This window comes from Eulemur rufifrons, chromosome 14 (assembly GCF_041146395.1).
Source record: "Eulemur rufifrons isolate Redbay chromosome 14, OSU_ERuf_1, whole genome shotgun sequence".
Lineage (NCBI taxonomy): Eukaryota > Metazoa > Chordata > Mammalia > Primates > Lemuridae > Eulemur > Eulemur rufifrons.
In genome coordinates, this window is record NC_090996.1 from 2,567,728 (window position 1) to 2,584,529 (window position 16,802).

The 16,802-nt window shown below is 43.1% G+C and overlaps 1 protein-coding gene across 2 annotated transcripts in view; it reads left to right on the top strand.

The window, feature by feature from the left end:
- Positions 1-15,985, top strand: part of RABGEF1 (RAB guanine nucleotide exchange factor 1) — a 63,740-nt gene extending 47,755 nt beyond the window's left edge. For both annotated transcript variants that reach the window (XM_069485726.1, XM_069485727.1), the window contains exons 5-9: positions 4,871-4,952; positions 5,804-5,936; positions 7,400-7,491; positions 12,316-12,572; positions 15,443-15,985. In XM_069485726.1, coding sequence (XP_069341827.1) covers positions 4,871-4,952; positions 5,804-5,936; positions 7,400-7,491; positions 12,316-12,572; positions 15,443-15,841 — 963 coding nt within the window. In that variant the 3' untranslated portion in view covers positions 15,842-15,985. The remainder of the gene's footprint in view (positions 1-4,870; positions 4,953-5,803; positions 5,937-7,399; positions 7,492-12,315; positions 12,573-15,442) is intronic.
- Positions 15,986-16,802: the final 817 nt, after the last annotated feature.

Sequence of the window (16,802 nt, forward strand, 5' to 3'; positions counted from 1 at the left end):
TGGGCAACGTGGACAATAAATACAAAAATTTGCCAGGCATGGTGGCACATGCCTGTAGTCCCAGCTACTTGGGCAGCGGAGGCAGCAGAATCACTTGAGCCCAGGAGTTCAAGCCTGCAGTGAGCTATGATCACACCACTACACTCCAGCCTGGGCGACAGAGTGAGACCCTGTCTCCTAAAAAACGAAAAAAAGAAACAGAAAAAGGAGTTTCCTGAATTGTAACATGAAGTTTCAGTGATTATGCTGAGCTGGGGGAGAAGATGATCCAGTGCTACTAGTAAAATAGACCTTTTAGGCCTATTTTACTAGTAGCCGAGTGTTTAAATGGAGGCCAAGTGTTCTTATTTAGAAGGGAATACTACAAGTTGAATATCCCTTATCCAAAAAGCTTGTGACCAAAAGTGTTTTTGAATTTTGGATTTTTTTAGATTTTGGAATATTTGCACGTAGACAATAAGATATTTTGGGAGTGAGACCCAAGTCTAAACACAAAAATTCATTTGTTTCATATATACCTTATACACACAGCCTGAAGATAATTTTATACAATATTTTTAATAATTTTACATATGAAACAAAGTTTTGACTACAACCCATCACATGAGGTTAGGTGTGGAATTTTCCACTTGTGGTGTTGTGTCAGCACTCAAAAAATTTCGAATTTTGGATTTTCAGATTAGGGATGCTCGAACCTGTACTTATTAATAATCATAAGAATGAATACAGCTTGTTCTAAGTTAAGTGTTAAAATTTGGTGCAGATGAAAGGTGACCATGTTTAAACTACTTAAGCAGATAAAATGAATAGATAATGTATTGTAGAAAGTACTAAAAGAATGGGGCCAGGCACCATAGCGCACTCCTGTAGTCCCAGCCAGTCGGGAGGGTAAGGCAGGAGGATCACTTACATCAAGGAGTTCAAGGCTATAGTGCACTCTGATTGCATAAAACAGCCATTGCACTTCAGCCTGGGCAACACAGTGAGACCTGTCTCTAAACACATAAAATGAAATAAAAAGAAAGGGAAGTAAGTTAAATGATAGCAAAATTCAAGTAGTTAAAATGTTAAGTCAAGTCCCCTATATTAAAAATAAAATTAGACTTGTGAGTTTAATAGTAAAAAATCTCGAGTTCTCCACAACTTCTTCCCATGGAGTCTCCTGTAGTTTCAGACACCCATCCTTCCGGGCCTCATCTGATCTATGTTTGTCTGCCTGTTTATTTTTTTCCACTTTCTTCTAAAATCTATCCTTGTAGAGATACTCTGGCTGGCAGTTTTTCTCGATCACCATGTTTATAGCAGCACAATTCACAATTGCAAAGATGTGAAAACAACCCAAGTGCCCACCAATACATGAGTAGATTAATAAAATGTGGTATATGTATACCATGGAGTTCTACTCAGCCACAAAAAACAATGGTGATCTAGCACCTCTTGTATTATCCTGGGTAGAGCTGGAGCCCATTCTACTAAGTGAAGTATCACAAGAATGGAAAAACAAGCACCACATGTACTCACCATCAAATTGGTATTAACTGATCAACACTTAAGTGCACATATAGTAGCAACATTCATTGAGTAGTATCAGGCAGATGGGAGCGGGGAGGAGGGGATGGGTATATTCACACCTAATGGGTGCAGTGCACACCGTCTGAGGGATGAACACGCTTGAAGCTCTGACTCGGGTGGGGCAAAGACAATATACGTAACCTAAACATTTATACCCCTGTAATGTGCTGAAATACAAAAATATCTCAACATACCAAAGATGGTAGTCCATCTTTTGTTTATTTAAGCCCATTCTGCTTATCATAAGGATTTTAAATCATTACAAAATAATTTAAAATAAGAGCAGGGTATTAATTTGATGATATTTAGAGTTTATAAACATGTTCCTATGGACATGTTCTTCATGTAGCTGCTGCTGTGATTACCTGCATAAAAGTCCAGGCATAATATTGCAACTAATTCTCTGAAGAAATATTTCCAGCAGACCTAAAGTTCAGTCCATGGCTCTATTTGTCCGGTGATCTACTTTAGTGCAGAGAGGAGGCTTAGAGAATTTACAGTATAACTTTCCCTTGTCAATTCATAGGTACGTGGTAGATAGGAAACAAAAGATTGAAGTCCCATTGGAGAATTGGAAATACGGGTGTTGGGTGGTGGTAGTTGAAAGCCCTGTACGTCCTGGGATCGAGGCCCATCCTGCCTCCACACAGAAGCGGCCAAGCAGGGTGAGTCGGATCAGGACTTCTCTTACAGAGTGGCTACAGGTCTCCTTGGGTTCACACCACAGAGCAGGAAGGAGACGACCTTTCTCACGAGCATCACTAGAAACATCTCATCACCACCGTTTCATGTTAGCATTAGTATGAAAAAAAGCACACTTAACTGCTGCTGCAGCGATACCTGTTTGGAGATGACTGATGGAGACAGCGGGAAGAAGTGAGAGATTTATGATATGCCCGTCGCACTTTGTTCTTCTTGCTCATAATTGTAGATGATTGTAGTTATTTGCATTCAGTCTTCCCATTTAAACCAAAAGTCCTCTGAGCATTTTATTAGCCTGTTTATATCATTGGTACAGTGGCTGGCAGTTCTAGTCATGTAATGAGTGTTTTTAGAATGGATAGAAACATAATTTTTAGAAATCCAAGAAAAAAATGTTATCAGGAAAATCCAAGGGAAAATAGAACAGTAATAGAGGTATAAATGCAGCAGCATGGCAAGATAAATCCACAATATTCAGTTATAGTGCATATGCTAGTGATTTTAAAAATTTTTTGTTGAGACAGGGTCTTGCTAGGTTGCCCAGGCTGGTCTCAAACTCCTGGCCTCAAGTGATCCTTCCACCTCAGCCTCCCAAAGTGCTGGGGTTACACGCATGACCTAGCACACCTGGCTGAGGGATCAATTTTAATTTAACTAAATGGCACAAATATTAATGGATAGGCAATTAAGACAGTTGTGAGAGCTTCAGTCAAGGTGATCACAAAGTACCGTAAGTGCTTAGAGACCTACAAGGTGTTTTGACTAAGACAATGAATGACAGCTTCTCAGAGGTTGTACAGTGTGAACTGAGCTTTAAAGGAGATGCTGTGGAGACTTCATGGATGGCTGTTGGAGGATTGGAAAGCAGTAAAGGTAATCTGGACAGAGAAAATAATTTAACAGGGTTAGAGAGGTGGGAACACGAAAAGCAGATTCTCAGAAGAGTAGGAAAACCAGCAGGTCAGTGGGAAGGGAGGGGACTGTTTGCACTGAGTGTACCTTCAGCAGACAGTTGACAGAAAACCATTGCAGGTTTGAGGCACAGTGTGACCAGATCATCGTCTAAGACGACCAGTTTGACCGTGGTATGTGAAATGGATTTAAAAGGGAGAAAGATCAAAGGTTGGGCGAGTAGCGAACTCCAGGTGAGAGGTGAAAGGGTAAGTGGGCAAGACACTGTGGAGGCCGAGAGGTGTGGCTTGGGGATGCCACGAGTCCCGCCTGTGCCGCCACACTTTCAGAATTAAGCCGGAGTGTCAGACCGCTGCACGCTTCAACAGGGCTTTCTGACCCTTGGTGGGGGGTGTCATTGCCTGTGTTGACAAAGTCTGTAAGAAACAGTCCTGTGGAATCTGTCTTGGGCCATGTTCATACCCTTCTACCATGACATCTTTATGAGAACCCTTGGGAGAAATGTCTGATTTTGGTGTCAAAATTTCACTTGAAAAATTAGTTTCCTTTTATCTTTGAACACTGAATTATGTAGCTATTTTTGTTTTTTGGTTTTTTGGTTTTTGGTTTTGTCTGTTTGTTTGTTTGTTTTTGAGACAGAGTCTCACTCTGTTGCCCAGGCTAGAGTGCTGTGGCGTCAGCCTAGCTCACAGCAACCTCAAACTCCTGGGCTCAAACAATCCTCCTGCCTCAGCCTCCCGATAGCTGGGACTACAGGCATGCACCACCATGCCCGGCTAATTTTGTCTATTTTTAGGAGAGACAGGATCTCATTCTTGCTCAGGCTGGTCTCGAACTCCTGACCTCAAGCAATTCTGCCTCAGCCTCCCAGAGTGATGGGATTACAGGCGTGAGCCACCGCAGCTGGCCCTCTCACCATGTTTTGTTTTTCTTTTTGCTTATTTGTTCTTTTTATTTTCTAGTCTGTTCTGCTGAACTGTATTTATCTTTTATAGAGACTTTAAATATTCTTTGGAAGAAAGTGGGGAATAAATATATATATTATACCTAATAAAATCTGTAAAACCAAATAAAAATTATAAAGCCCAATGTGGTAGGAGCCATGGAGAAATAAATAAGCATACACATGGCTAATGCCAGTGTCCACTGGAGTTTCTGAGGATTGTGTCTAGCAATAGATACTTAGAACTATAAAGTTGTTCATAATTATTAAACTGTCAATGACACTTTTGGAAATGTAACAAAAAGAAATAACCCAAAAGAAAACAGTCTTCACAAAATTGTTATAGCTGCAGTACATAATAGTGAAAAAAAGGAACCAATCCAAATGCACAGTGGTAGAGGGTAGTTAAATAAATTGGTTAATATTATATAATGGAATATTATAAAACCACCAAAAATGATTAAGATGATTAGATAAATGGAAATGTATGTAAGCTATGTAAATTATCACAAATGCATCATATCTCTGTAAGACTATATATATAGTGAATGAATTACAAGGTCATGAGATGTTGTAAATAATATTAGTGGATAGGTTTTTCTCTCCTGCAGGATTAATATAATTTATAAGTGTTTTTAGCCTTACCACCAAGGGAAAGAGTGGATTTTGGAAACTTCTCAAAATTTAGACTATACTTATGAACTTTCTTCAGCTACCAAGTGGCCTTTTTGTCTGTTTCAGGATTTAAGCATTGAGGAACAGTCAGAGTGTACTCAGGATTTTTACCAGAATGTGGCTGAAAAAATGCAGACTCGTGGAAAAGGTAACACCTTGTTAGCCAGCTGTTGAGAGATGGCAGGTAGTTGCACAGGGACTGCCTGGTCTGTCTCCTAGCAGTTTCTCTCTTTCTCCGACGGCCTGGCCGGTCTGTCTACTCCGACCTATAAACTACTCACTGACATTCCCATACCTGGTCTTACACTCAGCAGTGCCTTTGTATACGACCATGTGTACCTTTCCAAGAGCAGTTGGATAATTTATTGAGTAATATTCAGTAACTCCACTAGGGGTAGGGGTCAAGCAGATTAAAACGTTTTGGGAGACTTTTCTAAATGAATTCCCCCTCTTGGAATCACTATCTTGGTGAGTCATTGCAGTAAAAATATTGACATCGAGCTTTAGGTTTTTAGGGATTCGTCTTGAGTTCGACCCCCGGTGGTGTTGGACTTTAGGATGTACTTAGCTCCTGTGTACATCTTAGAACTCTGCCCCAGGTGTGTACCTCAGAGCGCTCTCTAGGGTTTTACGGCAAACCTCAGAAAAATGAAAGGGTTAGTCTTGCCCGCATTTGTCAGTCTTGGGAATTTCTGGCGCGTTTCTAGTGTAGCGTCAGGGAGTGACACGTGCTGAGGTCTCCCGCCTGGCAGGGGTGGCCTGTGCGGTGCTGCCCCAGCAGCTCGAGGTAGAAGTGGGGTCCTGAAAAGGGCCAAAAGTGGAGGTAATTTTTTAAATTGTATTTTTTAATGTGACATTTTATGCTTTTGTTTCTGTGTGTGTTTGATGTATTTCTAGTAAATTTAGGTTTTTTGCTGTGTAGAAAGTACTATGAAAACATACTCTTAATTTAAAATGTCCATCCTTCTCTTGAGCTTCTATGCCCATTTGGTATTTCAGTGCCTCCAGAACGAGTTGAGAAGATAATGGATCAGATCGAAAAGTACATCATGACTCGTCTCTATAAATATGTGTTCTGTCCAGAAACCACTGACGATGAGAAGAAAGATCTTGCCATTCAAAAGAGAATCAGGTAGTTGTTTTGCTTTGTCTTACATTTATTACCTACTAATGGAAGAACACGTTTCGGAAAAATAAGGCACTTGAGTTTCAAACCTTAGGAGAAAGTAACAGCTAACGTACCTGCCTTCCCTGGCATATAAGCGTCTCTGTGGTGTCAGAAAGAAAAGGAATGTGGTAATCTTGCTTATCCATCTGCCAACTCAGGCAGCTTTAGATAAGAGTTATGTTTGGTGTTTGAGATTGTTTCAAATCTCCAAAATGTCCAAGGAACAGGAGGACTAGTTTTTTGGTTCATTGCACAGTGGTGTCAGGCAGGAAGCTGTGGGTATCCATGCCAAGGCGGCGGGTGTCATCCTTCCTCATCCCTGCCAGGGGTGCGCGTCATTCGGCCGTTCCTCCCGTCAGGGCTCTCCCTGGCACAGGGTTCACGGCACTGCCCACGGCGCCCAGGCTCCCCGGACTAGCGGAGTGAGCCCGGTACCGTGTGCCTCAGTGGCCGCGGGATGCTGGGGAAGAGGCCTCCGTGTGGGGCCAGGTCCGTGGCTGAACATGAGGAGGCATCGGGCCTGCGAATCCCAGTGGACTCCCAGGAAAGGGGCTGGCAGTTAGGGGGTCAGTACTTGGAGGTGTCACACCAGAAGGGAGGAGTTGATACCCGGAAGATGGAAGACTGAGCCTGAGGTCAGAAGCCAGAAGTAGCTAGATGGGCCCTGGACCAAGAGGCAGAGTAGGCAGAGTCTTTGGAGTGAAGTTAGAGTGTGACCAGGAAACACACTGAGAGTCAGACTGAGGGGACACATGCTTGGTGGCCTCTTACACGGGGTCCAGTGTGCCTCAGAAGGACAACAATGGCAATAGACGGTGAGGACAGAGAATAGCAAATTTCTTCTCAAATCTTCACTCTCAAATATCTGGTTTTTAGTCTTAGTTGTGCTATAATCTCATTGCAACCAGTAAAATTGTCCTCTCTTTTTTTTTTTTTTTTTTTTGAGACAGAGTCTCTGTTGTCCAGGCTAGAGTCAGCCTAGCTCACAGCAACCTCAAACTCCTGGCCTCAAGCATTCCCTCTGCCTCAGCCTCAGCTGGGACTACAGGTGTGGGCCCCCACGCCTGGCTAATTTTTCTATTTTTAGTACAGACGGGGACTCACTATTGCTCAGGCTGGTCTCGAACTCCTGAGCTGAAATGATCCACCTGCTTCAGCCTCCCGGAGTGCTAGGATTACAGGCGTGAACCACCGCGCCCAGCCCTGTCCTCTGTTCTTCTGATAAGTGCAGAACAAAGGTCTCATTTTAGAATTCTAGTTACTTTGTCACACCAGTCGAGCTCCTAACGTGGGCGGGGTGATGTGCTTGGGCCCAGGATTGCCTGGTTAGTCAGTGGCACCCCACGTTTTCCCTTAACTAAAGGAAATGGCAAGATGAAGGACCACAGTCCATTCTCAGAACTCTTTATTTCTCTCTCTCTTTGTAGAGCCCTGCACTGGGTTACACCTCAGATGCTCTGTGTCCCTGTTAATGAAGAAATTCCAGAAGTATCTGATATGGTGGTGAAAGCAATTACAGGTCAGTGAAACTGAGAGCTTTTCAATGTGGATGATTTTCCTTGAGGTTAACGTTTTGCTATAATATTACTCCATACTTTTTTCAGTGAGCAAAAAGTCATTAAAATATCTCTAAAATGCAGACTGCCAAAGATACATTGGAATCTAGTAAGAATGATTTTGCAAGAGTGTTAGTTTTAGGAAGTTGATGTATTCAGAATAGCATGTTAACTCCTTTCCCCCTTCATTTTCAATGATCAAGGTCTCATTTCTTAGACATTGAACTAGACTAAGATCAAATACAGCTAGAGTAAATTTCTTAAGACTCAATTGCATTTATATATTCCAAATAATTTTGGATGGAGGAAGGGAATTGGTGAGGCAAGGTAATCCTCAGGCTAGACTAACATATTACAATGTTACCTCTGATTGGTTACTTAGATGCTTTGAATTATGTTTCTGGTTTGATCACAAAGTAAATGAAGTACCCAAATGGACGTGGCTCTGCCATTTGGGCAGGTCCAGACTCCTAATAAGGTTGCTGTTTCTTATAGGAATAACCTAGCAGAATTACAGCACAAAAGTTTAGGTTTAAAAAAAAAATCGTAATGGAGAGGATGTCCAACTTTGGCCAGCCTCTCCTTCATTAGGGAGAGAAGCTTGAAAGACTTGCTCGTTTAGAAGTTACTGATGAAATTCTGCTGGGAAGGAAAATGGGTCAACTGAAAGCAGCAGTGTCGGAGGCAGGCCATTAGGTGGGCTGCTGTGGGTATAAAAACCAGGGCGTCACCCAAGCTGCAAGAAGAAATGAGGGTTTGCTGAAGCTATTATCAGGGTTGCACAGGAGGCAGGGCACTCACCGGAACTTAGCGCCAGGCCCCTCTAGGGACTGGGTCATCCTACCACCTCTACTACAGCAAGAGGGGCTTTACTCCAACTGATTCTTCTGCCTTCTCTGGTTCCACTTCTCTTTGTACATCTTTGCATTTCAGCCCCTGTAATTAAGTAAATTATTCTCTGTAATATACTGTGTAAGTTAATGTAGGTAGAATGTAAGTGGCCTAGCCCAATATTATCATGTTTGTTTTTCTAGACTTTTCTGCCAGGCTATGACATTAAGCCCCATGAATTGACTCCTTTGGGGCAAGGCCCATGCCACCCCGCCTTTTGCTCAGGCGACCTTATAATATGAGATCGAAGATGGAGGCCTTCTAAAAGCCTGAATGTGGGCCCTGTACTTGCATTTTCTCCAAAAATTCTTCCTAGAAAGTTCAAGATCAACTGGTTTATGTTTCAAGTATTCCACAGGGGTTTTGAGGACCCTTTTCTGAAAGCTATAGGACAGACCTCGTGAAACTAGAAATGACAAGCACTAGACCATTGTTTACCTAAAAATAGAACTAAAAAAGAGGATTTCAATGCATTAGGAGTTTATTAATAGAACTTGAGAGGTGAAACTTTTCTCTGAAGGTAGCTGAGAGAAGTTTCAAGAGATCTTTTGATAGTAGAAATTCAGCGACAAAATTTTAAAAGCCTTCTTCCTGTCTCTCTCCCATCTTAGCCCCCACGTCTTGTCAGTCAAAGCATAGACACGTCTGGCTCTGTAAGGAGTGCCGGTTACACGATCACTGTCTTCCTAATCCTAGAGCGTCAGCCTAAGTACAAGGGTAATGAGAAAAGATACTCGCCTATAGCAGTGGTCTTAAATGTGCAGCTGCCGGTTAAATATTTCCACATCATCCCCTGTGCCACTAATCAGCACTATCAGTTTTGTTTATAAATGGACTGAAGGAGGCGTTTCTATTTCAGTTGACATCTGTCTCCAGAGGAAAGACCTACAGGAAAAGAGTCATCCTGTTCCTCTTGGTTCCACGAGGAGGGGCCCCAGTCTTGGCATTTGGGGTTTCATAAATGATCATCTCTATTATGGGAGACATAAAATGAATAAGGATTTAGAGACATTTAAGCTGACACAGAGCAAGCTGGAGGACATGGCCACATGGATCAAAGCAGATCACATGTCGCATACACAGGCTGGAGTCAAAACCTGAAGAAACAAATTCCCGCTGGAGGAGGGAGGGGGACCCCTGAAGTCACAGACAAATGGCCAATCTACCCCTGTAGTTTTTCTCTGATACCAGAGGAAAGAAAGTCTAAAACCATGAATGTACAAAAATATATTTTTCTTTTCTTTAAATACATTTTTTTTAAAGGGCAGTGCCTGCCCCTGAAGGATTTTCGTCCCTGATGGGCTGTTGAAGCAGAAAGACCCTGAAGTGTTCCTTCAAATAAAAAAAATATATTTTTCAAACATAGTTTTACAAATGTGACCTTAAAAATCCTTGAGAGATGCTAAAACAATAAAGCTTACTTTTTAGTCAGATTCAAGGAGAAAAATCTTACTTATTGTAAGACCCTTCCCAAGGAAGCTACCAGATCTAGAAGCCACCAAACTTGAGTCTAAAAAACTAATTTCCTTCCAGCCAAGATAGCCTTCAGGGCCAGTTCTTGGTAACAGGGAGTCTCCGCTGTGTGGACTCTGGCCTGTGTAGGGCACGGTTTGCTGGGGCATCCGCTGATGGCAAGTGTTTGCGTGGCCGTCGTGGTGAGAGTGGGGTGGGCAGTGAGCACTGGCAGCCCAGGGGATCAGGGAAATGTAGCTGTGTGCAGTAACTAGTGGGACTGGGTAGGAGATGCTGCCAGACAGTTGTGCAGCGTGGGGCAGTGGACTCATTTTCTAGGCTGACAAGTAAACACGAGGTCTATTGAAGAGAACTGCATAAAATTGCGAGAATCACTGAAGCCTCTGGCCTGAGGTTTGAAGAGGCTACCCTTCAGGGCTTCCAAAAGAGACAGGGGATCAGAGAGTTCTGTCATTAGCTTCTCTTAGCTCCAAGAGTTTAGGCACAGGAGGCCTGTGGTCAGTGGTGAAGGTTTCCCTTTCTCATGTGGCTCTGCCCACACAATTTCTGTCTGGCTACTGGAGCCATCTACCTAGAGCAGTGCTTCTCAGCCAGGCACTAGTTGTCCCCCGGCGAAAATTTGGCAACAGCTAGAAACATTTTTTATTTTATTTTTTTGAGCCAGAGTCTCACTCTGTTGCCCAGGCTAGAGTGCCGTGGTGTCAGCCTAGCTCACAGCAACCTCAAACTCCTGGGCTCAAGCAATCCTCCTGCCTCAGCCTCCCTGGTAGCTGGGACTACAGGCATGCGCCACCATGCCCGGCTAATTTTTTTCTATATATTTTTAGTTGTCCAGCTAATTTCTTTCTATTTTTTTTAGTAGAAAAGACCACTCTTGCTCAGTCTGGTCTCGAACTCCTGAGCTCATGCAGTCCTCCTGCCTCAGCCTCCCAGAGTGCTAGGATTACAGGTGTGAGCCACTGTGCCTGGCCTGGAGACATTTTTAAATGTCACACCTATGGGGGTGCTACTGGCATCTAGTGGGGAGAGGTCAGGGATGCTGGTGAATGTCCTGCAACACAGAGAACAGGCCCCTACACCAGAGAATGATCCAGCCCAAAATGTCAATAGTGTCGATGCTGAGAACCCATGACTTAGAGGTAAAGCCTGTTTTGTTTTCAAAACTCCATTAAAGATAAGTTTAGACCTCTGTATCCAGCTAAGATAGAGTACACATACTGAACCTACACACCTACATCTTTCCTACTGCTTATAAGTAAAAGCCCTGGACAGAAGACATAAAGCAATTATCTAGGGCTCTGAGAAGTAGATGGTAACAGGCAGATTAGGGAGGGAAATTATTACTGGAAGAACAACTAATACAGCAGTGAGTTTCCTGTTTTTTGCTTTTTTCCTCTCATATTGCCTAGTTTAGACTTTGGGGTGGTGCTAGTCACAGGACTGCACATCAAAGTGGAGGTCTGAAAGAGTTCCAGGAAGCTTCCTTCAGGCCGAAGGCTATAAGCAAGGGGGGCTCTGCAGGAGAAAGAGTGTAGGAGAAATCCTGGGACTTTTTTCTTCCTTTATTCTACATTTCCTTCCCTTTTCTCCCTTTTTACCCTCCAGCCTTGAGTCTGAAACATTTATTCCTGCTAGTGATGAGAATTTGCTGTCAAATTAAGCTGCCTCAGCTATTTTCTTTCACGATGTTCCCGACTGCAAGCTGATACGTGCGCCCAGGGGCACACTGCCTCCTCCCGTGTCGTCCTAGCAGTGCTGACAGTCTGTACTTAACCGCCCTGCACTATCTCCTGGTCTTTGGGACAAAGGTGTGCATTTACTAGAGCCCTCTAGTTGGACTGAAGTGATGGTCAAGGGCAGCGAAACAGTTTTTCTCTGAGAGATAAAATATTATTTTGACATTAAATTTATACCTTGCTGTATCCCCTTGCTAATCAGCAGGTTATAAGTGTAATAAAGATTCTGTAGATGTTGGTAGCTAGTGGAGATTTACATGCCATGAGGATTGGCCACTGCGGACCTAAGTGTTGGATTTCAGTGGCTATTTTCCGATACCCAATATAAAGATGCTTTGTGTAACGTAGCCACATTTCTAAAAAGCAGTATACAGATTAAGACTTTCTAATGACCCTCAGTTTCTTCATCTATAAAATGGGTAATAATAGTATGCATTGCATAATCCGAGGATGAAGAGAAATATGCTTGCAAGACATACCGTGTAGTGCCAGGCTCATGGCCACCTGTCTGAGGATGAGCTGGCATTTACTGTTTTGGGAGTCTCAGTTTTTCTCGCACTACGTTAACTACTGGGAAAGTGGTTAGTGAGAGTTCCTCTGTAACCTAATGGATAAAACATGATTATCCTATTGTTTCTCTTCTGTGGTTATTTTCTCATGGGAAGCATTATCTTTTCTGCTTTGTAGATATCATTGAAATGGATTCGAAGCGTGTGCCTCGAGATAAGTTGGCCTGCATCACCAGGTGCAGCAAGCACATCTTCAATGCCATCAAGATCACCAAGAACGAGCCGGCTTCAGCAGATGACTTCCTGCCCACCCTCATCTACATCGTTCTGAAGGGCAACCCCCCGCGCCTCCAGTCCAACATCCAGTACATCACCCGCTTCTGCAATCCGAGCCGCCTGATGACGGGCGAGGATGGCTACTATTTCACCAATCTGGTGAGTACCGGAGTTCTTGGTGCTGTGGAGAAGAACCGGGAAGGTATTTATTTTAGGGATGTGACGGGTCTCTCAGGCCTGTGACAGGTTAATGCTCCTGAGGGGTGAGTCCTGGCTGAAGGTGCTGCTTTGGGTCGAAGAGCCCATGTGACCAGGCTGTGCAAACGCTCCACCTCCAGTACTTGACCAGAGATTGCGGTACTCTTACAGGAAACAGGTGCCATGTCTCTGTGGCTGCTGGGAAGTGCTGCTCGGGCTCCCGGCTGTAAGAGTCATTCGCCCACCTGGGCCATTTCAACCACGAACGAGTCAAATCTTGGACTTTTGATTCATTTTTAAAAGACTGAAGATTGTTTTGTTTGTTTTATTTCTACAAGTTACTTTTTAGAACTAAATGCTGAGATATTTTAAGAAAGGGTCAGTGTGGCGGATGTGCAATGATTTTCAACCATTGTTTTGTTTACAGTGGTAACTGAAGGCCAGATAATTCCCTTTTCCGACTGCTGAACTCTGATTGTTTGCTGTAGACCAGATTCCCTCTGGAGCTAATGAATTTTGAGCCCCAGGGCACCTTATGTGCTTGGTTTTCTGCCCTCCTTCAGGTACCAGTAACAAGTCCAGGCGAACTTCTGAGCAGCCAGCTTCAAGTTGGGGTCCCTACAACCTCCTCTTTGGGTTTAATTTGCTGGAGTGGCTCACAGAACTCAGGGAAACACATTTGCCAGTTTACTGTAAAACATATTACAAAGGACACACATGAAGAGATGCCTGGGACGAGGTGTGGGAAAGGAGTGTGGTGCTTTCATGCCCTCCCCAGGGCGCCACCCTCCAGGAACCTCCGTGTGTTCAGCTATCTGGAAGCTTTCTGAACCCTGTCTTTGTAGGTTTTTATGGAAGCTTCATTGCATAGGCATGATTGATTATACCATTGGCCATTGGTGGTGAACTTGGCCTTCAGCCCCCTCTCCACTCCCCAGAGGGTTGGGAAAGTCCCAACCCTCTAATCATGCCTTTGTGAACAGCCCCGTTCTGAAGCTCTCAGCCACCATTGGCATCCAAAAAAACATGGATTTTAGGAGTTGTATGCCAAGAAACAGGGGGATGAAGACCAAGTATACATTTCATAATATCACAAACATGCACTTACTAGGGAAGAGCCTTTTGGATTCAGTTTTTTATCCAGGGAGGGTCAGACAACCTGGAAGTCCCTGAGAAGCGTGGAGATGGAGACATGGCCGGGAATGGGCAAAATGAAGGGGGACAGGAAGTGTCAGAGGGTAGCCGGAGTTGTTGACAGTGGAGGCAGCTAGTTCACCTAAACTTGGCAGCCTCCCGGCACCTTTGACCTACAGCCTTAACTACATTTGTGCCTTCATTCTTCATTCTCTCCTTGCCTGACTCGGGGTCTGGCTTCTGCTCCTATCACTCCGATGAAACTATTCTGGCAAAAGTAAAAAAAGATCTGCCAGTTGCCAAATGCCATGGGAACTCTCAGTGTTCATCTTACTTCACTTCTCTTAACACTCTTGATTATTCCTTTGTTCTGGAACATCATTTGCTCTTGGCTTCCACAGTTCCACTTCTTCCTTGTCCCTTTGTAAACTCTCTACTTCCCCCTTGAGTTGGGTCATTCCCAGGGGTTCTGTCCTCTGTGTTTCTCTCTCCCTGCACTGGCTCCTCTGGTCACAGAGCTCTGTTAGTCACCCGCACAGTGTTCACACACAGATCTGTGTCCCTGTCTTGACCTCACGCCTTTATTACACATATTTATTGCATCTCAAATACAATTTATTCAAAACCGAAACTGCTTCTCCATCATATGTTTGTTTCTTTTCTAATATTCCCTCTTCCTGTTAGTGGCGATGCCATATACGCACTCACTGTGCCAGGAGTGTTGGAGTCGTCTCCTCTCTCCAGGCAGCACAGGCCACAGCGATCCCACGCGCACCGCGGGGGCCAAATGGGCATGCTCTTCTCTTTTCCTCAAACAAAGTAATTGTAGTACGTTCGCTAAATATTCCTTAGAGAGATGATTTGTTGTGTTTTTTTAATGAGTAATAAGGTAGGATACTGTGAATGAGTTTCTCAGAAGAAATTCTGAGAGCTACCTGTTTTCCCAATTATCTTGCATGTTTTTCTTGTGAAAATAGTTTTCTTTTTTAATGTCAAAATGATATGTGCTCCTTGTAGAAAAATTTAGTCAATATAAGAAAGTGTAATTAGCAGGTATGTATTTAATTGGGCATTTGCCCTAGCATTTCTATACTAATAAGTGCTACCATTTATTCATTGCTAACTACAGACCTATCAGCTAAATGTGTTACATATGTTATGTTGCTTAATTCTCACAATCCATTTGGGTGGTATTTCCCCCAATTTCCAGATGCAGAAACCTCGGAGAGCTTAAGTGACTTTCCCAGAGTCTCAGCACTGTTGCTGTTAAGTAGCAGAGGTGATAGATAGCTCAGGTTGTCTGATTTCAAAGCTTTTCTTTTAAATACTTGATATTAAAATATCTCTTTGAGAACCAGAGGTATGTGTGCCACCAGTACCTAGAGGAGGGCCCACACCCACTGTCTGGCCGTGTCCTGAGTAGGGAAGTGTGTCTGGCAAGACCTCTGCAGGGAGGGTCTTTGAGGTGCTCCTGAGGAGGCTGCACCCAGACGTGGCCCTGGGCTCCTGGGAGTATAAAGGAAACACGACTGGCAGTGAGTTGCTGATTTTTGAGGCCGAAGTACATGGCAGTTCATTAGCCTGTTCTGTTTACTTCTGCTTCTGTTTTAAATTGTACATAATAAAAAGATTTTTTTAAATCTACTTGAATATTTGTAGCTTTCCTAATACGACTATATTAACATTCTCTTTTGTAGTGCTGCGCTGTGGCCTTCATTGAGAAATTAGATGCCCAGTCTTTGAATTTAAGTCAGGAGGATTTTGACCGCTACATGTCTGGCCAGACCTCTCCCAGGAAGCAAGAGTCCGAGAGTTGGTCTCCTGATGCTTGCGTAGGTGTTAAGCAAATGTACAAGAACTTGGATCTCCTGTCTCAGTTGAATGAGCGACAGGAAAGGATCATGAATGAAGCCAAGAAACTTGAAAAAGACCTCATAGATTGGACAGATGGAATTGCAAAAGAAGTTCAAGACATTGTTGAGAAATACCCACTTGAAATTAAGCCCCCAAATCAACCATTAGCAGCAATTGACTCTGAAAATGTTGAAAATGATAAACTTCCTCCACCATTGCAACCTCAAGTTTATGCAGGATGATAAAAATTTACAGGGATAGTATTTATTTGAGCCTAAATTGTAGGTAGCCCTTACTACAGTCCACTGATTGGGATCTAGAATATAACTTAATTGCTTACAGATGTCAGATCATTTTTAAAGGTACAGTTTGTGGGGATTGTTTTGTTTGTTTTATTATTCCTGACAGGGGAAGCTTAGTTAATAATAAAATACTATTTATTTGAGTTACTGAAATAGATTCATTTAAGGCTTGTGTGAAAATTTGTTTAAATCTTTTTTTCCTCCATGATTTTCCTATGTGCTTCCTCTGTGGCATTGACTATGGTTTGGTTTTGGGTAAATAATTGCCTTTTAAAGGATAAAACGAATGAATGCTACAAAGTATATGTTTAAGGGAATTCAATGGTACCACTGTCCAACAGTTTGAATTAATTTTATAATTGTAAAGATAGAAGATATATTGATAAGTAAATATGTAAAATTGTAAATATGTAAAAAAAAAAAAAAGGAATGGTGTCTGCTGTGCATGGCATTTATTTTATTTTATTTTTAGTTTAAAATGAAGTATATTGAATATTTGCCTTTAGCACCATTTTGTTTGGTTTGCCCCATTAAATGAATCTAAAGTGTTTAGACACACTGTCTTTAAAATGTGGGCTCCATTATTAACAGTATAGTAGCCCTAACTTTGAGGTCCTGTATAGTCAGAGACTGCAGCACAGTGAAGGTTTGGAATAATTTTTAGGTCACTTAAAGTTGCTGTCCAGTAAAGTCAGTGGAAGACTTTGAAGCCATGCTTCTGGCATGTCGTTCCCGCCCTGATTCCGGGAGTCTTTGTGGAGTTCTTTGATGAGAAGAAACTGGCCCTGGGTCTGGGACGGAAGACGGGAATGAACGGGACTCTGGCGGTCAGAGTGGCTGGGGAATCCCTCAGAGCGGTGACGTGCAGGACATGGCGCACGGCCTCCGCCGGCTTCGCTGA